Source organism: Seriola dumerili, unplaced genomic scaffold, assembly GCF_002260705.1.
Source record: "Seriola dumerili isolate Sdu_G_001 unplaced genomic scaffold, Sdu_1.0 BDQW01000102.1, whole genome shotgun sequence".
Taxonomy (NCBI): Eukaryota; Metazoa; Chordata; class Actinopteri; order Carangiformes; family Carangidae; genus Seriola; species Seriola dumerili.
The window spans coordinates 795,284-823,081 of NW_019174357.1; the positions used below are offsets into that span (position 1 = coordinate 795,284).

Genomic DNA, 27,798 nt, shown 5'->3' on the forward strand with positions numbered 1-27,798 from the left:
TCACTCCAAACATGTTCACAGCAAAGTGCACTTAAAGTCCAGGGCTTTGTAGATAACTAATTGTGTGTGTTAATGCTTCATGCAGCAGCAGCAACCCTACAGCCCCGGACACACAAACACAAACACGCACCCTCCTCCGGCTCTCCCTTTCTCCCTCTAGTTGTGAACACTTCAAGTGGAGGTGCACATGAATGGTTTGACGGGCTGCCATGGTAACTGCACGGCCGAGACTCAGTCGGGATGACAGACATTTCCGACCCAGCCAGGCGTCGCCACATTGGTGTTGCTATGACGACTCGGTAAACAGCACGCCTTCATTTCAAAAAGATGGATAGTATTTTGGGTGTGTTCGACTTGAATCTACAGTGTTAATAGGATAGAAAATGAAATTGAAACTATTCAAGGCTGTCAGATCTGTCAATCATCAGTAGTTAAGATGAATGAATCAACAGTTATATACCCATGGCTATTCACTACATACCATCTCTGTGAGTGTGTGGTCAATCTGACCATCTGCGTGTCCCCTGGGTGCAACAACAATGAGAACAGAGGTCCCCTAAGTAGGTCAGTTGTTGGTGTGAGGCTGGGCAGGCTTATCTGGGCACACAGTGGTCCGGCTCAGTGGTCCAGCTCTCTTTGTTCCACAGCACGGCTCCGCTCAGCGCTCCCACAGAGGCAGCCAGCACTGCTGCAGCCCTGGGGTCAAGTCTTTCCAGCAGCACAGCTCAGGGCTCCGTTTGCTTCATAATAAAGACACAGAGGTGATTACTGACTGTGGTAATCTTCATGTATGTGGGAACGGATTACCTTAAAGTTACCTCTCCTGGCATGTTCATAAGACCAGCCGTGTGTTGGTTTAGTGTTAATAGGATGTCACTCAAAAAAGAGAGAGAGCAGTGGAAATGATCTACGTCTTATTTTAGTCCGAAACAGTCTGTGAGATGAGTTTGATTTTAATAAGTAAATAGTGCTCTCTTTCTTTTAAAGAAATGTCTTTCTAGGTTTCACGCATAGAGACTGTAAATGCTACAATAGGTGTGTAATCCACCATAACAGTGGTAATCCAGTAATGGACACCCAGTTCCAGCCCCGTGGATAAAGCCTTTCATTTTCTGCAAGAGCTGATTGACTGATGAAGGTGGAAAAGTTCATGTATTGCAAACTAAATGTGACACAGTGCAATGGAAACACACTTATAATGTGGCTCAGGCATGTGACTAATGTTCTGGAAATTTGGTTAAAATCTGTGCTTTATTTAAATGGAGTTTTTCCTGCTTTGGCATTTCAACATGTCCTCCATGCAAACGGATCATAATTCACAATCTACTGTTGTTATAACCAGAGCTGCCATAAAATAGAATACTGTGTGCGCATAATTCTGCTCTTTTCAATTCCATAACTGGAGTTTAAACAAGCTCAGATGAAACACCATGACCGGTGTAAAGTAACTGCGTTAAACTTCATACAGAGATTAGAAAATTAAGTCTTTAAACTGCTGAAGGCAAGAAATTAGGTTCATCTGAAGTTTAAATCACCATTTCCATATGTATCTAGGAGCATATTTAGTTAATGATGCAGTGGTTCCTGCAAATGAAATACTAAATAAATATTGGTGAAATCAACTGAAGTAAGCACTTTACACTGCGGCAGGAATGACTAATGACCAAAGCTGCACTTGGTGATGCGTTACAATGCAGTTTGATGCCACACAACGTTCAGAATAGATGGTATAGATGCACAGTGGTTAATATTCCATATTTTCTTTTGTTTGCCTTTATTTATTGAACCACAGTCAGAAAGCAATGGCCTCAAGGGACAGTGAAGTCGAACAAAATGTAAGTTAATATATTAATTGGGCGTTCATTAGAATTATTTGTTGGATATTGGCAGGATGCAAGAAGTGTCTAAAGCAACAAGTATCACGTCACAAGTTTGACGTGATATATCAGTATTGACAATTACAGTGGTATTTAGAAAATTAAATATTGATATTGCGTTCATAATACTATTATTTATATACAGTATATGGCAGATGTTAGGCCTTGTGGGTCTTGTTCTTTTTGTATGCTTTTGTACAGTTGTGGTTACAGACTTTCTTTCCACCTCCTTACGCTTGTATTTGAGTCTAAATCATTTGCCTAAAATTATTAGTCATTATTATTGATATTATTCCAATTTTCTATAGATATGGTGGTAATATCATTATTGTGAATATCATGATGTCATATATCTATAGTTTGTGTATGTATAGTTTGTGTGTGTGTCTGTGTGAAACCACAAAGCCTGGGCTCACTTATTGTGTGATTTAGAAGGAGCTTCGAATGTAAAGTGACCTGAATGCCGGTGATGTCAGCCCCTCCATTCATGAAACACATGAATAATTGAGGAAGCAGCAGGCTCAGTGCACCAGCACCAAGTAGAGGTGGAATGCAAAGTGAAAGCCATCTCTTTCCTCTCTCACTTTTGCCGTGTCTCTGTCTCTCACCCTCGCTCTCGCTCGCTCTCTCTCTCTCTCTCTCTCTCTCTCTCTCTCTCTCTCTCCGCTTGCACGTTCTCCCTCAATCTCCTTCCATCTATTGTCAGTCTGCGCCCGTGAAATTCTGTGAACGAGGAGCAGAAATCGCGAGAGAAGAGCCTTGCTTGGATACTAGCTGATGCAGTGATCGGGCCGATGATCCAACGGCTGGCAGAGCGGTGGAAGAAAAGGGGGGAATGGAAAAGTGCAGGTTGTTAAGAGAGAACAGGAGCTTATCAGCCTCAATTAGACAAAGGGGGAGAGAGTGAATGATAGAAAGAGAAGGGAAAAAAAAAATTCCGCCTGTCGGGAAATTACATTCTTTTTATCTCCCTCTGCTGCGTCTGCTTCCTCCTCCTTTTCCTCTCGTCCTCCTGGCATGCTCCGGAACTCGTTCACCCTCCTCCCCTTTATCCCTCATCCCTCTCTCCTCTCTCTTCTTCCCCCCTCCTCCTCCTCCTCCACCACCTCCTCCTCTCCTTCCTCCTATGCCTCATCCACGGCTCCCGCTGTGTGAATGAAGCCGTTTGCAAAGGGCTGATCGCTGCGGAGCGGCTCTCTACATGGCTACGACCAGGTTAGTGCTGGGAACAACTGCCTGCCTACCTGCCTGCACTCAGGCAAAATTACATGAAGCCTGCATAATGATTAGTTTCCCTGCTTGGCAAGATCAGCATGTACTATTTAGAAGGAGAGTCCAAGGAAGAAAGGGGTGGGGGGCAGCTGCACCTCAGACCACCAGTGCCTCTTCTTTGGCAGGTGGTGTTAAGGGCGATGTAAGCTGGTTATTAGGAGATCAGAGCTGGCCAGGGAAGATCAGTGGCCCTAAGCCTGCTAAAGAAAATCTCCCTGCCTGCCTCTTCCATCTTCTCTCTCTCTCTCTCTCTCTCTCTCTCTTCTCTCTCTCTCTCTCTCTCTCTCTCTCTCTCTCTCTCTCTCTCTCTCTCTCTCTCTCTCTCTCTCTCTCTCTCTCTGTCTCTCCTTTTATCTGCCCAACTACCTTTCTTCTTTTATACTGAGAGAGAAAGGAAGGTGCAGTGCACAGTCCGTGGGATGATCCGCTGGATGAACAGCTCATTACTGGGGGCTGCCTATGAGGACATGGTGGTGTTTGAGTGTGTGACGGTGGCCAATGAGGGCTGTCGCTGTCTTGAGGGCTGCTACGGCGAGGTGTTGAGGGACTGTGTCTTTCAGCAGGGGTATGGCGGTACAAGGGTGTGTGTGTGTGTGTATATGAATGTGCATGTGTTAAAGCCAGTGTTTGTGTTCAGAGAGAGTGGATGGGTGGGGTAGGATGGGTCTGGTTATATTATACAGTCCATGTGTGTATTTAAATGTGAAGGTGTTTTTAATATTTTGTAGATTATGTGTGTGTTGTGATATGAATTTCATCATTTCAGTAAAAATGGAGGGAACTGTCTCGTATTTCTGCAATCCGTTGGCGTATGTACTCTGTGTCCACGCGCATGCCCATGTTTATGTCTGCTTCTGTGTACTGTATGCGCATTCCTGTGTGTGCATGCGCAGTGGCTGCTTTTGAGCGTGGTGCTCCTCATGGCTTTTTCAAACCAAGCGGAGCTGAAGGGCCACTGCCAGATGGGTATTTTCCAGGGTCAGCAAAACTGTGAAAACAAGTGGGGCCCTCAGAAAGGCCCGGAACTCTGTTCTATTGTGAAGCTGAGCGTTTGGACAGCTTGAGCCGGTTGGATTTAGGGCTTTAGAGCTTATTTAAAGAAAAGACTGTAACAAAGTGGCGCAAGCAGCGTGCTTCTCTCTCTCTCTCTCTTTTTTGCACTCTATATGTAAGAACTTGACCTATTTTGAATGACTCTGACATGCGGGGATCCTGTTTGATCAACACCTTGAAGTCAGTCTGTCTGTCTGTCTGTCTGTCTGTCTGTGCCCAGCTCTGTAATGCAGATGAGTTGCACGCTCAAGCCTCTGGGACCAATCGCTCTCGCACAGTATGCAAATGAACACACTGTGCTGCAAAATGTGAGATTTTATGTTTTAATAATCAAGGGAGATGTTAACAGTGGTGTATGTAGTAACTTTGGATCAAAATAAAGATGTGATTTACTGTCTGTACCCCCATTGTGGACCATAATGTTTTGGGTTTTTTTACTGGGCTTCGTTACAGGACGGGTTAACAACTTTCTTTGCAATATCAATGGTCCTTTATCTGTGTATTCATGTATTTATTATAGCATAGCTATAGAACTTGTTAGAGAATTTTGACTTGATTAGGCCTTAAGCCACTTGCAAGTACACATGAGAAAAGAAATATTGCTAACTACAGAATGAATACACACAGCTATTATAAAATAGCATAAATTATAATTATAGATATTTATCTCAAGAAGTTCAGAAATCAGTCACCAAACGATCAAAATCTAAGTCCCTGTGGGACACGATGATTCGTCTGTCACATTGCCTCCCTGCTGTATTCCCCACACAGACGGCATCTCTTAACAGCAGAGCTGCTGAAGTATATTTAGTCACACTCTGAATATTTAAACCACTCTCTTTTCACTGTTGCTATAGCGATATTCAGTCTAAGCTGAGCTTTGTTTGAGGTATGTAGTTGTGTGGGCGGCACACTAAGTGATATGACTTTTTAATTGTGAAATTGTTTGTCAGCTGTCTCTCTACAGTAAATCAGTGGAAGTAGATGCAGATCACTTAATCAATGCAGCTCTATGACTCGATAGCTCAAGTGAGTGGTGCTGAAAATTTAGAGAGAATAAATAGTGCATTGTGTTTTTGTTATCATTACAACCCAGGGTATGTTCTTCTTCATGGCATCAAAATAACTCAAACAAACTGTACGTGTAAATCATGTACAGTTCATGTAGCGACAGCTGTGTGTATTATTCGACAGCTGCAGAGCTCATTGTGCTGTTTCGTTTAACTCCCCGAGCATTACAGTCCAGAGATAATGTACCAGCAGGTACTGTTGCTTTATGGCAAACTCTCAGTGTTTTTGTTTCATGAAGCAGTTACCCACAAAGCATCTGTGATAGATGCTTTTGTCTACCTCTCTGCAGGCCAGCGTCAGCTGCATGTTTGCTCCATCCACACCACCATGCTGGTTCAAAGAGCAAACTGTTGTGTGAATGAGTGATCGGGCTTAGTCATTCATATGCTGATGATGGATCCGTGTTCCCATTGTTTACTGCCGTGTATCTGGAAAGGGGAGGCGGTCGGTGAATTCCTCTTCCGCTAAAAACAACAAGTGGAGGTTCCTGTACCAGAGATATCCTGTCAGTTTTTGCATGGAGGGAAAGTAGGAGAGATGATCTAGATAATGTTTTGGTTTATGTATCAGTTTTTTCTCTCTCTCTCTCTCTCTTACTTTTCTTCAGTTGTAGCATTTGTTGCTCAACTGCAGCTCTTAATTATTAAAGGTATTGCACCTCAGGCAACCTTTAAAAAAACTTACTGTTATTTTTTATGTATCTAATATTTGGGTTAACTCCCAGCCCCTTTGCCTGAAGACACTGATCGAAAGATTTAACTTTTTATTCATGTAATTAATGAATGACCTCACAGGGCCTGGACTTAACCCGACACTATCCCTCAACCCCACCCAGTCTCGCACCTTTTGACCCTGACCTACTGTGTGTGTGTGTGTGTGTGTGTGTGTGTGTGTGTGTGTGTGTGTGTGTGTGTGTGTGTGTGTGTGTGTGTGTGTGTGCTTTTCAGCATATGATGAAAGCTGATTGGAAAAGGACATCACTGTCACACCATTTGAAGATGGCCTGTGTCTTGTGCAGTACATTGTGTACATGAGAACATGCAGTGGTGGTGGATGCAGTAACTGAAGAGTTGGGAACACAGTGCTACATATGGTGGAATGATGGCAAGGTTGTTAGAAAATAGTGATTGGCTATGCATTTCTGGGTAGCATGTTCAGACGGGAGGTTGTTGAAGACCTTAAGCTTTTGCCACAAGGTGCAGCAGTCCCAAGTTCAAATGCAAACTCAGTAATATCTGTTACTATTCTATAAATAGATTTGCTGCTCATTTCTTAAAAACTGGCATCCATGTTGTTAATAACAAACACATTCTTAATATATCCAACTGTTGGATCAGCATAAAGCACAACAAACTTGCACATTTTCATACACTCTAAACTCTGCTACTGAGAAATGTTGACCCTCTTTGTCAGGTTGCACCTCCCATGATTGCACCCGTCATGGTTGATAGTTGTCAACAGCATGTGGAAAGATAGCCTACTGATTATAAGCTTTGAGCCTAATTACCATACCATGTATTGTCACCTCTCCCAGTCAAGTTGCACATGGTGCACATACACAATCTATAGAAACGACAGTGCTAAAACAGGAGTCTAATTATTATTTATTTATAATTGTTGTTACTTTTGTTTTCATAATTTAAAATGTTAGAGTCCTGCCTTCACTGCAGTACGTATTGATGCTAACTCACAGTTCAGGCAGATGGACCAATAGAAGTCCCTATGGCCATAAGGTCACAGTCAGAAAAAGGACCTGCACCTGCACCACCTTGGTATTTTAACTGGCATGCTACCACAATCACTTAAGTACCTAACTTTAATTCATGATTTTTTAAATACACGTGCCTATATGCTGGATTAAAACGTGCGTCTGCTTTCATCAGGGTGCCTCTTATGGTAAATTTATGAAAAATATACTATTGAGTGCACAAAATGTTCTCCTCACGTGGCCTTGTTTCTAGGATTTTTTCATTTTAGACGGATGAGAACAGCCCCAAAAGCTGCTCCCAAGAGTAAACTGATGACCTTGGACAGGACATTCAGAATGGCCACAAGCAAATGTACAGCATGTTTAATAAGCCACGAACAGCATATGATGATGAAATTATCCTGGAAGGAGATAACACATTTTATTAATGTGTTTCTCTGACCGAGGAGAACTGTGACCCAGAGTAGGAAATGATTCAGCGACAATGGACAAACTGAACCGGAGGGTTTCCACCAGCCAGTACCTGACGTGTAGAATGATGAGATGTGGCCACAGTTCGCTCTCTTGTGTCCTGCTGCGTAGTGACCACTACTGAATGGCAGTCACTCATCATATGTCAAAAGATAAGCTGACTATTGTGGATGTCTCCAAAGAGGTGTATCTCTTTGCAACATATCCTGATTTTAACAGTTCTCAAACTTACTTTCAGGGCTGCATCTAATGTGTTGCTATGGAAACAGCCAATAGCCTGCAGGGTTTTTCCGCAGTGTTTTAAAGTGGAGGCAGGCAGCCGCGCCTGAAATAAAGACCTCCTCTGCTTACGTCATAAAAAATGAATATACTTATGAATTAAAAAATGAACATCCAAGGAGAAAGCACAGGTACTATTTCACACAACAAATGCCATATATTTAATGATTAATGTGGATGTTCTTTAGGACCTCATCCACTAACAAAATCTATCACAAGATGAGACGCGGCAGGATCTGGGCGGCTCATCACCTCTCCTTAACGTATTTTCTTGCCTGCTTCGTTTGTCTGACAACTTGCATTGGCAGTGTATGTTTGTGTGAAACCCAGACAGTCTCCTGGTTCAGACAGAGATTATCATGCATGCTGAATATCAATGCACTCTGCTTCCTACCATCTTAGTGCGCATGTGTTTGCCCTGATGGATGACATACACCACTTGAAAATCAAGAAATTAATACAAAATACATGAAAACTGTGCCTAAGATACAGTAATTACGGCTAAATAGAAGCGCAGTGCTCTGCACTAAAGAGTCGTCCTGCAAATTTACTCTTAATCAGGTCAGTAGGGACTAATCAGTTGTCAGTACAGAGTACACATTGTACAGCACAGTCAAAATGATCATCCCCTGAATAGCAAACCATTTGGTAATCATATAAATTGATGTCAGAGGCACCATAATATACCAGACGTGCATTATCTGTCCCACTGCATTAACCAGCTGTGAGGGCTCTGTGTTGCCTTTTAAAATCAAACAGCTACTGGTATGTCAGACCCTGACAGTGGGACAGAAGCTGTCAACGCTGCTCTTTATGATTCAGTGCTCTAAGCTGCAATGAAGTCTAGAATGTAACAGTAGATCAGTAATTCATGGCCACTAACAGCGGCCATTGGCTGGCAGTGACGCAATGGCTTGCATAATGCCATGTCAAGTAACGGAGCCTGGCGGGCGCACTGCCACACAGATCACTTACAGACGCTTTTGTTAGCTTCTGTCATTTTGAGGAGAAGGCTTCTTGCTAAGCCACTGGTGTGTGTGTGTGTGTGTGTGTGTGTGTGTGTGTGTGTGTGTGTGTGTGTGTGTGTGTGTGTGTGTGTGTGTGTGTGTGTGTAATAGAAGAGAGAGTGTCTAGTGGTGGATCAGAAAGGCTACCTGATAGTAACTTAGTGTAAAATGAAAGAACAGGGACTACCTGTCCTTCCACTTGGCTGGAGAGCTGTTAGTGGAGGTATTAAAGCAAATCCCCATGTAAAAGTCAACACGTACCATAATTTTAGATAACAGAATCACATACTATAGGCCTGCTTTAACAGCTAGAATGATGCTTTCCACCTGGTGCTGTATCTTTGATCATTTAATCTCCCAGGCTTTGCTGCAAGCATGGAAACAGTTTTAGTCTTTCAGGGAAAAAGATCTTTGATTATCACATGGCCTCATATTTTACAGGATTTGAAAGAAACCGCTCAATAAATGTCAGGGCCGAGGCAATTTAGGTTGGTTGTTTTTCCAGACTCAGTAAATTTCTTAATAGAATTGAGAGTGGGCTCAAAAACAAACGTATCAATTTCACTGCTGCTTTCAAAGTGCGGCATTAGTGAGAGAATCCTCAGGTCATGTGTGTAAAGGTGTCTTTCTACCTATGTTTCCCTCACTGCTGCTGCTGCTGCTGCTGCTGCTGCTGTTGTTGTTGTTGTTGTTGTTGTTGTTGTTGGTTTCCCTTATTAGCTCAGCTGTTATTAGTCAGGTTAGCACATGGTGCTTCAAGCCTGTTAAGCCACATGTGATGTAAGTCTGAGGACCCTGTGTGTGCTGTGCTGCTGTCCATACTCACCTTTAAACTTATGGCACTACAATGCATGGTGCTTACACTGATTTATCCAAGCAGTGTTTGTATGATTTCTGTGATGCACTTTTGTCTTTTTACAGGCTAGACTCTATATTTCATGTTAGATTGAAAGTGCAGTAACAATTAAAATGATGAAGTAGATATTTTCCTTATCACTCTTTCTTTTTCTTTCCTTTTAGCACTGCCAGTAACTCAAACAAGAGCACACCTGCCTGCTCACCAGTCCTACGTAAACGCTCGCGCTCTCCCACACCGCAGACCCAGGAGGGTGAGAACATGGTGGAGAAGGGTTCAGACCACTCCTCTGACAAGTCCCCCTCCACGCCTGAGCAGGTTGTCCAGAGAACATACTCCCTGCAGTCAGCACGAAGCGGGGGAAAGAACTCAAAGGTGAGTGACCAGGAGATGCCCCATTAACTTCTTTTGAGTGCCTTTTTTGATACAAACGAAAGTTAGCCTCACAGTTTGAAGTGTGGTGCAGTTTCAAATATGTTTAGTATCTTAGTATCTCTCAGTATTTTGAATTCGAACATTCCACATAAGGTTCACAGCTCTGTCAAGAACGCTCAACAGTGTGTCCTTTCCACTGAAAAGAGTCTGCGCTGTGTAGAGAGCTTCCTGGTGGAGAACCCTAACATTTTCACAGAACGGCTGTCATGAGAGATCCCACCGTGGGACACTAGGTGCTGATTTCACAGACATGGATTAAGAGTAGACTCATCACTTCTTTGACACTATGAGTTAACTCTGACCATAAAACCAGCATTACAACTGATTACACTTGTTACATGCACTTAGATGCAATTAGTAAAAAAGCATCAAAGTGAGGGTGCAACCAGTGGAAATGTTTTTTTTTTTTTTCCAAGTAAGAATATGACATGTTATCTTTCTTGCATTGGATTATATATTGTATTGAGTGAAGTCTTTCTGACTGTTATAGCCGAGATGATGTGTAAACTCTTGTTGACTGTATGCAGCCAGTCATTAACTGTGACTGCATAAATACGTCACAGTTGTCTTGGCTTTATGATTTTTTTTTTTTTTTCCCCAGTGTGGTGACGTATGTGTTATTATTGGTTATTGACTTGTACATACTGATATGTAACTAGTGAGCTGTAACTATCACTCTCCCGCCTCAGGAGAGATTGCACCCTCCTCTCCATTCCAGCCTTTCATTTTTACATCTCATTTACTCCCCAGTATGTAAACTCTTTATTTCTCTCGCTAAAACTTCAATTGAATAATAGAAAGGACAGAGGAGTATTGAAATGCTGCTGTTCAGTCTTATCTTCAGACCTGTAATTAATTAGTAAAAGCCTGTTTTACCCCTTCACAGAGCGGAGTTTGTCTGAGTTGTCCCACACGATGAATTCAAGCATAGATAAAGAGTCACATCGTCAAAACCATGGGCACTTGTTTACTCACTATTGAGATTTGCTAGAATTAGATGTCTAAACTAGAAGAAGAAGAAGCTCTGAACTCATATTAATGCTTCAGCAGACAGGACCAGGCAGGGATACAGTTTGGTCCCCACTGTCATAGTTAAGGCTTTAAATGAGGTGCAGCAGCTAACAGCAGCAGTATGTCTTCATCAAAGTACTACAACATCAGAGCTGCTCCGATGAAGACATGCTAGCTGTGGAAAGTTTAGTTTCTGCTGCTTGTAAAAACCTACCATACCAACTAAAACCATGTGCTCCACACCAAATCCCTCCTAAACTAGTGATATGTGTTACCTCAATAAAGATAGTTTTGTTTTAGACTATTTTAGTTTGTTCACCTGTTAGATGGGTCTGCCTACACACTTATGAACAGAATTTTCAGAAGACACTATGCATAGACAGATTATGACTGTTCGTCCAGGTAGGATGGATCATTTTAGGATCTAACATTATATCATTGGCATCTTTTTTTCCTCCTGATTCTAGGATTGTTTTTGGACATTCAAGACATGAATTTGGCCTAAAGATGTGATGAGAATGGTGTGGGGGTTCGTGTTAAAAGCATAAGTTCATGTGTTTTTACGTCGGGCAGTACTCAGGTGCTCATATGAACACTGAAACAGGCTTTACTTGCTGTAATCTTTCCTCCTGTTGTTACTGGCCATCAGTTGATCCTTTCGTACTGTGATGGGGACAAAATTCCCTGTTTAGCTGAAGCTAATATGAAGTAGTCTGGGGTAAACAGATTAAGTGAGTATCTTTGTATCTTGTATCTTGTCTTTTTACTTACTACTAAATGTCCTTTGTGATACTGTCTGTCTGTCACAGCTCAGCAAGGAAACACTGTCCAGGGAACCTAAAAGAAGGAATTTGGTGTTAAAAAGACCCTAACATTGGAAGATTTGTCTCACTCAGAATGCTGACGCGCAGTATTAGCCACAGATAAACTTCACAATGCTTTTTTTTTTTTTTTTTTTGCAAAGAACGAGATTTGTAGATTTTCTCCCCTCCCCCATTCCTTACATTGACAGTGCAGTAGAAGGAAAGCAAGCAAAACCTCTTTCAATTTACATATATGCATATGAGTATCGTTTTAAGACGGACTTGAACAAATATGAACCTATCCTTTAACAGCAAGTTTGAGAACGTATTGTCATTGGCAGAGGTTTACTGTGTTGAGAGTGTTTTCTGGTTACTAAATAAAAACAGTATTGATTGTTGCTTGTGTTATATATATATATATATTATTTATATATAGTTATATATATACTGTATATTATGAAAGTGTTAGGCAGAAAAAGCTCTAGTGTGGAAGTGTAGGAGGACAACAGAAGGAACAGACTTGCATCTGTGGTCATCAAAATGGCACGAAGGTTTAAAAACCAGTTTTTAGGTGTTATTTAGGTAATTCCATCGGCATCATCCCCCTTCACTACTGAAGCTGAAATTGAATCTTTCACACATTCAGGTTATCTCAAAGAAGGAGCATGTGGCTCTAATGTTTTGTAACGCTCAGCACTTATTTGAGCTCCCAAAATGTTAGAAATAAGCCATGACACTTCCTCCATCTTTTACCTCCTCATTCTGTCTTCATCTGTCTCTGCTGTTTTTAAATCACACATTGTTTTTGACTCTTTGTTTGAATCATTTTTTTTGTCTCCACAACACAGTGTGCACGCCCTCTCTCTCTCTCTCTCTCTCTCTCTCTCTGCTGCTGCTGCTACATGCCATGTGATAATGTGTGCCATCTGATAATGACTGTTCAGTTCTTCTGTTGGTACTCTCAGCTGTTTCTTCTTGCAGTTGATTTCTTTCTAGTTTCATTTTTCTATCTGATTTTTCTTTGTTCTTCTCCTGATTGCATGCTAGTCTCACAAGCGACTTTCCAAAGTAAGCATTACTCTTTTTTCTGTTCTTCAAATATTCCTGTGCCCAGCTCCCCCGTCCCTCCCCCCCTCCCTCCCCATGCCCCACCTCTTGTCTTGTGAGCTGCTCTGTGAAAATGTCCGAACCTTGTTTGCGATGCTTCACCCCGAACCCAGCCTGTTTCTGTGCACACTGCAACCATTACAAGCCCCATCTGCACTCACGATCACAGCAGATGGGCATTCCTTGAAACCGACGAGCCCACTCCGAACCTCACTCACTTCCTTTCCTTCTCCTCTCCTGTCCTTTCCTTTCCTTTCTGGTGATATGCAATGTGGCAGTTCCTGATTACACTTTCAAATATTAACCATTGTATACATAGTGCAAATAAATGTCACATCAGGATAGGCTGTTTTTTTGCTGTTCAAATGTAGCGAAATAAAAGAAAAAAATATAAAGGAAATTCACACATATATAATGGAGAAATGGAGCCTTATTTTCCAGATTGTGTCAAAGATTACAAGAATGAAAATGAACATTTATTTTGCAAATTCCAAAATAAACAACAGTGAAAATAATTGTCAAATTTCGTCTCTCTTCTCTGCTTCTTTTTTCCTACTTTGGCCTGTATCCTATCCCTCTCTTTACAAACTTATCCCGTTGTTACATTTTGGCAATGAGAGCTTTATATCTGCCGTGCTGTGTGACTGCCTGGCTGCAGAGGGATAAACGCTTAAAAATCCTGCCAGGATCCCGGTCCAAAGCTCCAGGACTACATCATTATTTGAGCTGACTCTCTGTTGCCACATGAGAGAATCCCCCCTGCTCTTTTTCTCGCACCATCATGAGCCCAAAATCCCCCCTCCCCTACTTGTAAATGCACTGCAGACTAGTGTCACGTTTTAGTGCATCGCCCATACTCTCGCTTCATTCATCTAATTTGCTACTTGTCAGACTTCATCCCACTTATTTTTTTATTTTTTTATTTTTTTTTGTCACACTTCAAATGTATTGCTGAGCATATAAGGAGTCTACATACAGGGTCTCATTTGTGTTATTATAGACAGAGACAGAAATAGGACAGACAGTGAAATGCATAGAGGTTTTTAAATGGGAGTTGGGTGTGAGGAGCAGCCTCATGATGCTCTATTTGCTGCTATGCAGTTGCACAAACTGTTTCACGCACATACGCACACATATCCCAATCGATTACATCACTCCTCACTTCTGTGCCACAGTTAACGTCCCCACCCCCCTCAATCCTCCTGCAAACACCACCACCGCCAACCCCCCACCCCCAGTGAGCCTCTGTGGTCAGCAGTGGTCACATGACCCCAGATGGCGTGAGGTCGTCCCAGCAACGTGAGCTTGATCATCCAAGCCCTAATGCAATCCAAATAAAAGAGTGCATTCAGCGAAAACAGTGCCACCGTACTACCTCTCTGCAGAAAGGGCCCAGTGATGATGACAGAGACAATGATACAGCAATAATCTACCAGGATTCTCATGTAACATATGAGCTACGTTTTGAATCAGATTGAGCAGCAGAGTAACATGTCCAATGTCAGCCCTCAGAAAATACTGCTACTTGGTCCCTCAGCTTCTTCTCTCTCATTCACTATTTCTTTGTGGTCTTGTTGCTCACTGCTTTGGTTAACATTTTGTTTTCTCTTTAATTTTCTTTCAGTATGACAGACTAAACCTGATTAAAGTAAGCATTTCTTCTTGTTTTCATTTGACCCATTGACAGTCCCCGCTGGCCCCCATTAAATCCCCCGGCCCTGCACTTCCTCTGTAGCTGTGCGACTGTAGGATCCCCTTTGATAGTCTCAGTCCCTCGTGTCCTTTCCAATGCTTTCCATCCCCTAAATTAATGTGAAAGGACAGTGGTTTGTCAACTGTGTAAAGCTGTTAATTTTTTAATTGTCTTTATGTTGAAGATTCTATATTATTTAAAGCCGGTTTGAATTTGACATTCGTAGCTCTTTTTTCTTCTTTTTTTTTTTAATCTGAAAACGGACGCCACCCTAGTATTTGCAGTGATAGGGCAGGTCAGTGGGGTTTAAAACCATCACGTGCACAATTTACTTTCTATATTAGTGCTTTCCAGCTTTTCTGTTGATTCATTTTGTAATAACAAGACAGCACCAGAAGTATTTTAAAGGGTCTGTTTGCCATCAGAACAGAGACACAGTTGATGTTTTAACCCTAAATTCACTTTTTGATTTAATGACAGATGTCCAAAGCAAAGATGTTAGTTGAAATTTGGTCTTTAATAATTCTTTTGAAGCCATGATTCCAGCAAAATTCAGTTTTGTAATTCACATCCCCGTTTGTGGTAAACGAAAGAATGTCGTTTAAAGTTATACAGACAGACCCAAACCACTGTATCAGTCACAGAGGAGTCATAGACAAAACTCTGGTTAACTTTCGGGTAGTCTCTCCCTCTCTCTCTCTCTGTCTCTCTCTTTCCCTCCCTCTCACATAAACAATCACAATAAACAGTCTTTCTCCGTGTAAAGAATGCCATAATAAATCTCACAAACTCACTAGCATGCAGTCACACAAAGTCAAACACAATGGCACACCACACGCATACACACACACACACACACACACACACGCACACCTTATCCAGACAGTGGCCTCAGAGTAATTCCTCTCTCATGTCTCTGTCACCTTCAAATCAGATTAGCCCACATTAGGCCAGCTATCGTTACAGCCAGGCCTCAGGCCTGCTACTGCAGCTCACTGCTCGCTAACACCACACACTCTAGAGCCCCTTTTACACTGGACTAAAAAACATGCTAACACCTGCTAACATCTGGCTTGTGAACCACAAAACCCTGTCAGACACACAGAAAACTCAGATGATCCCAGGCACAAAAGAAAAACTGAAATTATTGCAGGTTTTTGAAAGGAGAAATTTGTAATGAATAATGAGCTGTGATGCACATTATGAGGACACTGGTGAGGCTGATAATCCAGCAGGTCCAAGTAAAAACCTGTTTGAAACATATTGTCAGTCAGTCTTCAGTTCTATAGTCACTATTATCAGGTTAGCAAAAAAGCAGCAATGTTGAACAGTGGTCTTGTCGGGAAAGGACAACTATAACTCATCACAAAAAGATCTAAAATAGAAAAAAAAAATCTTTTGTTAATATTCTTTTTTTTTTTTTTGCTTTAACTTAAGATGTGGTGCTTTTATTTATTGTACAACTGTAATCAGACACTGGATATCACTTTTTGTCCCTCTCTCCCCCCTCTACCCCCCTCCTTCTTTCACCCTCTGAATGATCACCTGCATGTTTCCCCTGTGGGAATTTTGCTCATAGACTGTTAGAGCCGAAGGTGTGTATATGTGGCTGGAAAATGTTGTAATATCATAGTCATGATTAAGATATATCTCTGCTGCCCTCTGCTGTTATAAACCTGCAACAGACTCAATTGACTGTTCATGAAGAGCACACAGAATGATTCATTACAGGAAGTCAGGGCTAAAACATTTGGATATGAATATCAACAAACAACCATTATAATTCATTTAATATGGTATGGTGCATTAAATATTATCTTCACACCTTCATTCGAAACCAAAGCTAAGAGGAGAGAGAAGAGAGAAAATTCTTTGAATAATTTCACAGCACTGAATCATTTCTTAGGATGGAGATTTGGACATAATTTAATTTTAACTGTATATCTAATGTGCTAATGCAGTATTTGGCAGGTTTGAAGTGAAGAAGTGAAATTACTTTCAGTTCCGTCAATACAGGAAGCAGATTTTCCTCAGAAACCCTGTTATTTAGAAAGATTCCTATAGTTTAATAGTGAGTGAACTGAAAGAGAATTTCACCCCTCCGTTTACCTCAGACACACGTCACTGGTATTTAAAATAGTGTCGATAACGTCCTGTGATTTCTGACAGGAAGGGTTGTGAGGTACAGTTTGACCTTCACGCCTGCTGGTACTTGTTATGATCAGGTTGATCATGTTTCACACCCGCAGTATGGCTGTATGAGCCCACAAGCCTTCTGCAGCACTTACTAGCTTCACAGAGTTTAATACTTGTTCTTTCTCTCTCTCTCTCTCTCTCTCTCTCTCTCTCTCTCTCTCTCTCTCTCTTCCTCTCTCCCCTCTCTCTCTCTCTCTCTTTCTCTCTCCACAGAAAAGCCAAAGCTGGTACAACGTAAGTCATACCTTGTTTTTATTTACATTGACGTGTGATTTTTGTGCGTCTCTTATGGGTGTATACGTCTGCTTGTGTGTGTTCACGTCACGTGGGTGAGGTGACTCCTGGAAGGGTCCTCAAGTTGTTTTAGTGATGAGTGCTGCTTACGAGATGAAAGGTCATTGTCCTCAACCCTGTTTACTGGAGAACCAAATCACAAGTGTGGGTCACTGGTCCTCCAGGCGGGGATTAGCATGGGCTTAAAAGAGCAACAGGTGGACCTTTCTGATGCAGGCAATCGAGAGAATGGAAAGACTATCGTAGAACTTTCAATACTAGTTGTGATACTTAAAGTAATCTACCAAAGTTAATCCCTAATGGTACACACAGTGCACCAGAGTGTTGCAGTTTTATATTGCACCACTAGATGGAGTGCTAACACTGTTTCTGACCTTAGTATAATCCTCAGACGTAGTCACTCACTGAACAACCCCTTAATGACTTTCAACCAACATTTACACATTAAAGGAGCTTGTTGTGTTAGCTAAACCCACAGAGTGGGTAAGATAGAGGGTGTTGACCTTGACACCACTCAGTGTCAAACCCTAGTTTCTCCATAAGTGTCTTTATTGGACTTTTTTCCTATTTTATGTTGCTTTATTTCTTTTTTTTTTATTCCCTGTGTGTACACTCTTCCCTTTTCTCCCTAGCATGAAAGACAACACATCCTGAGAGTAAGCATGACTTGTATTCTTGTACAACCCTGAATATCTTTCAGTCTCTCTTGCTCTGTCTCTTGGTTCTCAGAGCGGTGGGATGATAATATCCCTCCTGCCTGCCTGTTCCTCATTCCATTGACTTCGCTCAGTGTTGTTACCACCAGATAGCAAAGCCACACTTTGGAGTGAAGTGATTCACACATGTTAAAGTTGACATACCTTACATTTATGTCTACCTAAAGCCCTAACAATTTCAATTACAGAACAATTCCCAGCTATTGCTTATTTGCTGCATCCGAACTTGTGTTAGACTGTATTTTACAAGTTGCTCAGATGTGGTCAAATGCCTGTCACCACACAAACTTCTAAATCTGGTACGCAACAGGTGGTAACAAGCACACTGAGTTTCTCACTGTACTAAACAAATCAACAAACCATCACAAGGGCCTCTGGACGAGCCTTGAATGCCTTTGAACAACAGAGGAATGGAGCATGGTGCTTTAGGTCTCAGCATGCTTCCCTCCAGTCCAACTGCGTTTCCCATTTCCCAACAAACATGGACACTGGAACACTTTTTAGGTTTTAGGGTTCAGGTAAGACAACATGAGGAAAATACACGGAGCTCCATTCAGATAATGAAAATGGAGAAATGCTGTTAAGTTCAAATGAGGCTTGGTCCAACAAGTCCATACAACTTCTTAAATCCTTCTCTAATCCTCTCAGCTATAATAAACCACTCACATTTTCTTTACTGACCCACTGTTTGAAAGGAGCACCATACATAACACTCTGACACTGCTAATGTCTAACAGATGAAAATGTCATGTTTACAGATGACATACAGCACAGTATACATGAAGTGTACAAGCAGTCAGGACCACCTGCTCTTATCATCAAATATACTGTAGACTTATGTTGCCCACCATTGAGTCCCAAAGTTTCGTTTTATTTAGGGATAAAGCAGGTGATATTCAAATTTTTTATTGTCAACAAATCTCATCATAAGACCATGAATTGATTCAAACTAACAAGCATTTCCTGTGTTTTTATTCCTCTGTGCCATAGAGTTCCACTGTTGTCCAAAAACTATAAAAAATAAAATCAGTGACATGTTCCTTAATTTCCATGAACACACACACTTCTTTATTTTGACTCAATCCCACATATAGCGTCCTGCTAACAGGAATAGTCACTACTGTAGCATATTGTGTGTCAATCCACAGCTGAATGTAGTTCCCAACAAGTGCACTTACCTCAGTTTGAGTAACATTTGCTAAATATAACAGTGCCCAGCTGTTAAACAAAGGCACTTAGCCTTTTCGTTTAAGTGAGACTATATAACCTTCGCACTGCGGCCACAAATGACAAGTGTGGGATGATGGTAAATACTAAAATATAGTTCAACAGGACTAGCAGTAGAGACTCTAATGTAATGTCAGCACAACAGTGTCTATTTAACATGAAATATTAACCAACATAAGCTACAGGTCATAGGCTACAGGACCAAGTGAGGCTGTAGGAGCAAAACTTTTGAATGTACTGAACTAAGTGAGTGTGTTACTTCTTGTGAATTGAACATTTTAGTTGGAATAGAATGGGATTTGTTTTTCTTTTCAAAGTTTACAGGTTCTCACTTAGAATGAAACGACAGTATACACGGTATACAGTATGTGACCTGTTTTAAAAGGTTCAACCCTCTCTTCAGTATGAATTAATGGGCCTGGGGCTAAATGGCACAGACAGACAGAGTAAATCATAAAATATTCGGGAAATGGCCTAACGTATTATTGATTTCTGTCTTTTTCATGGTATTTTTGTATAGAGTACCATCAGCTTCATCCATTAAAACAAGAGAAAAATAAACCTACCAGCTGGTTTACAGTTTTTCACTTGCTTCCAATGCGGCTTTCTCAAATCAAATCAAATCAAGTGATTTCAAGTGCTGTGAACTGTAATTATCAAACCACACTGACAGATTTTATTTTTGGTTTTAAGAAAATACTATTCAAGTACTTCAAATGAGACCAAAATTGGTTATTGAGATAGATGGGGTTTTTTTCCGTGTAGCACTTTGAATAAGGGACTGTTGGGTCACAATGGATTTGTAATGGTGAATGTACTGTGCTTTCTGAATGTATTTTAGTCTTAAAGGAAAAATGTTCATCTCAGTATTGGGGCTGTGTTCCTGATATCTTGTACACTCATCCTTAATCATAGAACAAACACAGCAGAACAATCAGTCAGTGAAATAGTTTCAATCGATACTTTGACTTGTTGGCTTTGACTACATGTAGGTCACACCTATGATGCGCCTGCATGTAGGAGATTGTATGCATGGTTGTCTGTATGTGTGCACCTCTACATGGCAATGATGACCTCCCATGGCACTGAAACCACAGTGATTGAAAATGCATCCGTCCCGATGTGAGTTCTGAGCCTATTAGAGATATGCACAGTGGCCATCTTTCCTCTGAAAGTGTCTGTTTATTCGCTTTGCATCTACGCAAGTTTGTCGCAATGCTTCCATGGCAACTGACACAAAGGCTCTGGGAAGTTAGCAACACCGGAGGAAACAACACTAACAAACAAACAGTGCATGAATATGTGAGATTAGGATTTAACGCAATGAATCAGTTACATTTGTTTAGATCTACACAGGTAAATGGAGCAGATAGTGTACGCCGGGCCTTTCACGTAGCTTCACTCGGATCGATACACGCTCAAGTTAAAAGCAGGACATTGTCGTTAACGGAATGGACACACACCTCCAGCCCTCACCCCCTTCAACACACTTGAAACCCCACCCTGCTTTACAGTACCACTCTCTTCCATCCCCTACTGTTTGTCCAGCAAGTTAATAGTTAACCAAATCCATAAACTTGGTGTGTCCACCTCATCACAAGTCTCATATTGTCACCTGAACACTGGGTGCTGCATCAGTCACAATGGCCCCTTTCTTTGCTTGATATATAAGAGAGAATGAATTGAATGAGCCGGAAATAAAGGATGACTTTGATCGCAGACGCTACAAGGAATTTTGAGGAATGTTTTGTTCTGGTCAGCAGATGAACCCTCATTCCACGGGAATTTCATCCACATGATGTCAAGCCATTCTCAGTGTGGATGAAAGCTTTTTTTTTTTTTTTAGAGCTGAGCGTGAATGATCAGCACTGTTTTCCAAGACGACTGCTACTGAAGATTATTTTCCAAGGCTCATCTGTTTTTTCTCCACTTCAGATTGTCTCCGCGGTGTCTGGTTAAAAAGGAAGGATTGGGAAACAGTGCAAGGGGAAAGGTGGAAGTAATGGCCGATTTCCAGTGCGCTAATGTGGGCTACACATTTGCTTCATCCAGCAGGAGTCAATGAAACCCAGGCTGTTGTAACATTGGTGTTTTGTTTTTTTTTGTTTTTTTATCATTGCTGTTGGGACCTCCACCACTATGTCCACATTCTTGACTCTTGAAATATATTTAGTTAAGAGTAGTGGGAGGACATGCACACCAATTGTTTGTTAAGAGCTGCTAAAATAGGAGCTGCAAGCTCTGCATCTTTCTCGCCTGCTAAGAAGAGTAACAGAGGGTGATCAAGTATCAGGAGTACATGAATGACCTCAATACCAGCGAGAAGGGAGTGAGCGAGACGCCTGCATACGCTCAACACCTTCAAATCATCAGCGATCACTGCTTTTGGCACCATTAGTTATATCACAGAAGCTTTTCATACATAAAACGAATGATTGAATGAAAAAGATAAGTTAAGACATACATACGGTTTCTTTGTCCAGCCGCTTCACCCTGCGATGTAAGCATTGGCCTGCAACCCAGTGTAGACCCTGTCAAGATTGATGGTGTTGTTTTGCAGGCGAAGGTAACTAGAGGTTATGCTCACATCTGTTCTCTGTAACTCAATCACTAGGTCAGACAGCAAGACGGACTCAACGCATACTTAAACAGACTCAGAACACTGGTTTCTCTCTTTTTTCCAGCCTTGTTTTCTTCCTTCTTCGCTACATCTTTGTTTGTATTAGTCCTTCTCTCCACAAACTTGCTTCATTCTTTGCTGGTTGTAAAGAGGGTAACTACAAGGCACTCAGACCTGGACAGCACCACACACACACACACACACACACACACACACACACACACACACACACACACATACTTACTAGGAGGAGTAAGCAGAAAAAAAGGAAAAAGCTACTGGCATGATAATAAAGGACTTGTTGGCCGGGGTTACTAGAGGGCAATGGCCGTAACTCGTCTGCCTGTGTGTGTGTGAAAGGAAGAGAGAGAGAGAGAGCCCGAGAACGACAGAGTGAGACAAGGATCATGTGGCTGGAGTGTGCCGTGTCCACCGCTCAACGCTGAAAGGGAGCAGCACCCAAAACAGGGGGCGGGTACTGCAGCTTCCAAACCACTGGACTCACCAGCTCTGTCTACTCTTATTTTCCAAAACCTACTGTAACTGACAAGTCCACCAACTTCAAGAGGAGTCCACTGGGGCCCGTTGTGGAAAATTTGCTTCCACCCAGGCGCCAAAAGGGATCTGGCGCGATGGATATGGAATTGGATGAGGATTGTACAATGTCAGACTGGGAGGCCGTGTTGGAGCTGGATGAGGCGTTGGCAGGGTGGCTTCTGCAGGGTCCAGCTAGAGGGGAGTGGGGTTGGGAGTGGGGCTGGGCTGCCTCAGACCTCCAAGACCCTGAGTGGGACACTGAGGACATCCCTGCTGTAAGTTGTCCTCCACTTGTAAGTTCAAAACAACGAGAAAAAAAGAAGGAGGAGAGTGAACAAAACAATGTTGGGAAGCTGGAAAATGTTGTGGTTTTCAACAGCGAAAAAGCTTTGTAGCAAGCTTTGTCTTTACTGTATGCTGCTGCAAGCATAGCTCTATGGCAGTTCTCCACCACTAAAGAAAACAACTGGTTTGGTTATGAGTCATAGCTATTTGAATTCTCCCAGAGCTCATAGAGGCCTGTTGTCTGGAACGATCATCATATTACTGTGTGAGTGACTTGATGTGTAAACAGTGTAGGTGTGTTTGGTTGTTTCTGGAAATGGATTGTGGCTCTAAAAAGAATCATCATGATGGTGTTGTGCAGTCAGTGCAGTTAATTTCAATCCCAGGCATTTTGTAAGGGCTCTCAGAGATGGCACTCGCATGATTTCAGAGCAGTTGTCCACACTTTTCGCAAAGGCGAGGAGAAGCAGCAACATATACAGATGAAGATGAAGCACTTGTAGTGATTTTTAATGTGAACAAGATGTTCTTTTCCCACCCGCTCCGATCCAAAGGAATATGTATATTTTTTTCTTTTGTCTCAGTATACCTCATGTTACTCTATTGGCAGCTATTGTTTCCTGAAGTTTTCCCGTGGAAGGAAAGCATCTGGCGCAGACAGTGAGAGCCCTCACTTCAGCGCTCACTTTGACAGTTTACACATTGCACTCTGCAAATAATCAAGTCTGCTGAAGCCAAGCAAAAGAGAAATTCTGATCATGTTAAATAGGATATCCTTCCCAGTTCTGGAAAGAATTTGTTTGACCAGGTTACTCAAACAACTGTGTTCGGTTTTGTTTATACTTGAGATTTCATCAGTTGTCCTTCCCCCTGTCACTAAACAAAAGCCTCATTGTCAGATACATGCTGCTCTGTAATGCAAATCTGAGAATGTGACTCTTATTATAACTGCTCGCTGTCACGGCAGCATGTGTATTGAATGATCTGCAGCGGGCTGACGTTTGGAATTGTGCTTTGAATCGCTCTGCTATTAAGTCTCATTAATGACTGCAGATAACTCAAGCCACATACCTCTGCTTGCCATTCACTATATGTCCATGTCCAGTGCTTGTCAAAATTCCCCACAGAATGAAAGCCATCAAACCTGTGGGTGGTTTTAACAAGGTTATCTCACATGCTCACAAATTACCCGCGCTGCGTGACGGAGACAACACTTGTGAGTGAGCGAGGAAGAGAGCATGAAGAGTGTGAACTTTGGAAGCATACGTGTGTGTGTGTGTGTGTGTGTGTGTGTGTGTGTGTGTGTGTGTGTGTGTGTGTGTGTGTGGTGGGTGTGTGTGTGTGTGTGTGTGTATGGTGATGTTTCTGACTCTGCCTGTCACTGCAGGTGCTGAGCCCCACATACAAGCAGCGTAATGAGGACTTTAGGAAACTCTTCAAGCAGCTCCCTGACACAGAGAGACTCATTGTGGGTGAGTGGACACCACAGACGCACTGGGGCCATCTGAGGAGTGGCAGGGTGTAGCTTACTTGTTAGTAATTAGAAAATGATTAATCCTCACACAACACGGGAGGGGGGGGGGTAGGTTGAACATAGTGACACTGATTGTATCTAGATTTTGTTTGCTGACAATGTAAAAACACCCTCCTCTCCTTGTAGAGGAACCTATCACCTGATTTTATTTTTTTATTCAACTTTTCACGCAGCCTTACCTACATGCTGCACTCTGCCACGAACACATCATGTCCCAAATTTGGCTGATTTATTGTTGCGTGATTTTCCCAGTTCTCTGATGAATGCTGTCTTTGTCTGAAGTTCCTTAGAAAATAAAACTCTAGGATAAAACTGAGCTCAGGTTGTGACTTTGTTATGGTTTGGTAAAGCTTATGCTCAAAACACACTCGCAGCAGGAGTCCTGAAAGGCACTGCAGGAGGTGAGGTTTCTGTGTGACAGTGAAGTGAGCGCCCTCAACTGAACTGTTTGTTTACACTGAAATGGGCATACTTGTAATAAATTATTGACCAGTTGTGTATGTTAATGATATAGGTTCTCTGTAATGCCCTTTGTAAATCTGCATCATACTTACTGTGTGTGGTGGTATTTCTTTCTCAGTTTTTGTGACTTCTCTATATTTCAGACTACTCCTGTGCTCTTCAACGGGACATCCTCCTGCAGGGACGACTCTACCTCTCTGAGAACTGGATTTGTTTCTATAGCAACATCTTCCGCTGGGAAACACTGGTATGCGTATTAACACTCTGCACCTTGGTGCGTTCTCTCGGCTGTATTGGGTCATATATTTGAAACTACCATTTGTCTGAGTATAAATAATGTGTGCATTTGTTTTGTGTTTGTGTGTAGCTGACAGTGCGGCTAAAGGACATCTGCTCAATGACGAAAGAGAAGACTGCCCGCCTCATTCCCAATGCCATCCAGGTCTGCACAGACACTGAGAAGGTAAAGGATATAGAATGACTGAATACAGACATTTACATTTGTGGAAACTTGGAGCAGTAGCTAATGTAGGCATAGGTAAGACTGAGCAGTCACTGTGTTAAATCTAATCATCTTCGCCTAAAGAGACGCCAGGGATGGTCTGATGTACAAAGGGTAGAAAGTCTGGCTGGTAACGGGTGTATTGGTGATTTAATCTTTATCGCCATCATGGGGGACATGTTCCTGTCACAGATGGGTGACTTGAGAATGGTTGGCAAGCTAATAACACCCACCATCACTGTCCAAGTGTGTCAAATAAACTCAGACAAGAGGGGTTTTAAAGCGTGCTCCTCTTTAATAGTTCTGTGGTAAGTGACATGATTGGCTTTTTTTTCTTCACAGCACTTTTTCACCTCGTTTGGAGCCAGGGACAGGACGTACATGATGATGTTCAGACTGTGGCAGAATGCACTGCTGGACAAGGTAAGCAAATCTCATTCTTCAGCTCACATTCAAGAATTTTTGTAAATTTGCATCTTACAGTTTAATCGTACAGAAAAGAAATGTTCCGAGCCACTCTTTTTTTTTTTTTCATATTTTACTGCACAGTACTAAAGAGTCTTCTCATTCCTCATTTTGATTGGTTTATGCCTCTTGCAGCCTCTGTGCCCCAAAGAATTGTGGCACTTTGTTCACCAGTGCTATGGCAACGAGCTCGGCCTAACCAGTGATGATGAGGACTATGTTCCCCCTGATGATGACTTCAACACCATGGGGTGAGTCTAGTTATATTGTGGCATCAGTTTCTATGGCTACTGCTATAAACATTTTTCAGTCGATCACCTGATTATACAAATTACAAAATAATTAGCGAGCCTGGTTTGAGCTGTAATAAGCAATACTCACATGCTCAGTCACAAACAAGTATAAACATAATCCATTTATAAACACAATTACACACTTAGCATCTATCTCATCTCTCTGCCAATTTAGACTGCAGTTTGAAGCATTTGTTTCAGACTTAATGGTTTACCAGCTAGTGTGGATGCTGCTAAGCAACTAGGAGAAACTTTTCCCCTCATGTCTGAAGTGGATTTACCAGATAAAATCAATAAAGAGTCATGGTTAGAATCTGTTTGTCCTCATAATGAGAAAAAAGAGTTTTCTGTTGACTGCCACATGAGGTCAGTAGCTGGGCTGTATGATTTCAATGTTTTATATAATTTGTGGCCTACACTCCCCTCCAAAAGTATTTGAACAGTGAGGCCAATTCCTTTATTTTTGCTGTTGAATATGAGACAAGAGATCAACATTTCAGCTTTTATTTCCAGGTATTTACATCTGGATCGGATACTCAACATAGAAGATAGCATTATTTGTAACGGAACACCAAATTTTTAGGTGAGCAAAAGTATTGGAACAGATAGACTTAAAATAGATTTAAGTGAATAAGACTTAATATTTAGTTGCAAATCCTTTGCTTGCAATAACTGCATCAGGCCTGTGACCCATTGACAGCACCAAACTTTTGCATTCTTCTTTTGTGATGCTTTTCCAGGCTTTCACCGCAGCCTCTTTCAGTTGTTGGTGTTTGTTTTGGGGGGTTACTCCCTTCAGTCTCCTCTTTAGCAGGTAAAGTGCGTGCTCTATAGGGTTTAAGTCTGGAGATTGACTTGGCCGGTCTAAAACCTTCCACTTCTTGCCCCTGATGAACTCCTTTGTTGTTTTTTGCCATGTGTTTTGGGTCATTATCTTGCTGCATGATGAAGGATCTCCCAATCAGTTTGGTTGCATCTTTCTTTAAATTGGCAGACAAAATGTTTCTGTAGACTTTCGAGTTCATTTTGCTGCTGCCATCATGTGTTACATCATCAATGAAGATTAATGAGCCCGTCCCAGAAGAAGCCATGCAAGCCCAGGCCATGACATTACCTCCACCGTGTTTCACAGATGAGCTTGTATGTTGGGGATCATGAGCAGATCCTTTCTTTCTCCAACCTTTAGCCTTTCCATCACTTTGGTAAAGGTTAATCTTTGTCTCATCAGTCCATAAAACTTTGTCCCAGAATTTTTAAGGCTCATCTCTGTACTTTTTGGCAAATTCCAGCCTGGCCTTCCTATTCTTCTTGCTAATGAGTGGTTTGCATCTTCTGGCGTAGCCTCTGTTCTTTTGTTCATGAAGTCTTCTGTGAACAGTAGATTCTGATACCGTCACTCCTGCCCTCTGGAGGTTGTCGCTGATGTCGCTAACCGTTGTTTTAGGGTCTTTCTTTACATCTCTCACAGTGTTTCTGTCGTCAACTGCTGCTGTTTTCCCTGGTCTACCCGTTCGACGTCTGTTACTTAGTACACCAGTTCTTCTCTCAGCCTCACCCGTAGACAGCTCTCTGGTTTTCATGTTGGTTACACCTCTAACTATAAATGCAGTCTGCACAGGCAAAACCCAAATCTGAAACTGAGCGTAGACATTCAGCGCCATTTATTGTTTGAATAATCAATGTAATAGGACACACCTGGGCAACAAAACACACCTGTCAGTCACATGTTCCACTACTTTTGCTCACATGAAAAATGGGTGTGTTCAAACAAAAGGTGCTATCTTCTAAGTTGTGTATCCGATCCAGATGTAAACACCTGGAAATAAAAGCTGAAATGTTGATCTCTTGTCTCATATTCATCTTTTGATGTCAAACCCAAATGTTTTCAGTCTACAGCGAAAATAAAGGAATTGGCCTCACTGTTCCAATACTTTTGGAGGGGAGTGTATATCCAACAGTCTGTACATTTCACTGGGTGAGGTTAAACTGACAAAGTGAGAGAGAAGAATGATTTACTTCAAAGG

General features: G+C 41.9%; 1 protein-coding gene across 7 annotated transcripts in view; it reads left to right on the forward strand.

Moving 5' to 3' along the window:
- gramd1b (GRAM domain containing 1B) overlaps positions 1 to 27,798 on the forward strand; it is a 64,318-nt gene that overhangs the window by 31,250 nt on the left and 5,270 nt on the right. For 3 of the 7 annotated variants that reach the window (XM_022746316.1, XM_022746309.1, XM_022746312.1), the window contains 8 exons: positions 9,759 to 9,969; positions 14,575 to 14,598; positions 17,053 to 17,073; positions 23,906 to 23,990; positions 24,658 to 24,761; positions 24,882 to 24,977; positions 25,359 to 25,439; positions 25,617 to 25,732. In XM_022746316.1, the coding sequence (XP_022602037.1) occupies positions 9,856 to 9,969; positions 14,575 to 14,598; positions 17,053 to 17,073; positions 23,906 to 23,990; positions 24,658 to 24,761; positions 24,882 to 24,977; positions 25,359 to 25,439; positions 25,617 to 25,732 (641 nt within the window). In that variant the 5' untranslated portion in view covers positions 9,759 to 9,855. Of the gene's footprint in view, positions 1 to 3,065; positions 3,093 to 9,758; positions 9,970 to 12,890; positions 12,912 to 14,574; positions 14,599 to 17,052; positions 17,074 to 23,905; positions 23,991 to 24,657; positions 24,762 to 24,881; positions 24,978 to 25,358; positions 25,440 to 25,616; positions 25,733 to 27,798 lie in introns of those variants that run through there. The other 4 variants (XM_022746314.1, XM_022746315.1, XM_022746313.1 and 1 more) reach the window with 3 other exon arrangements.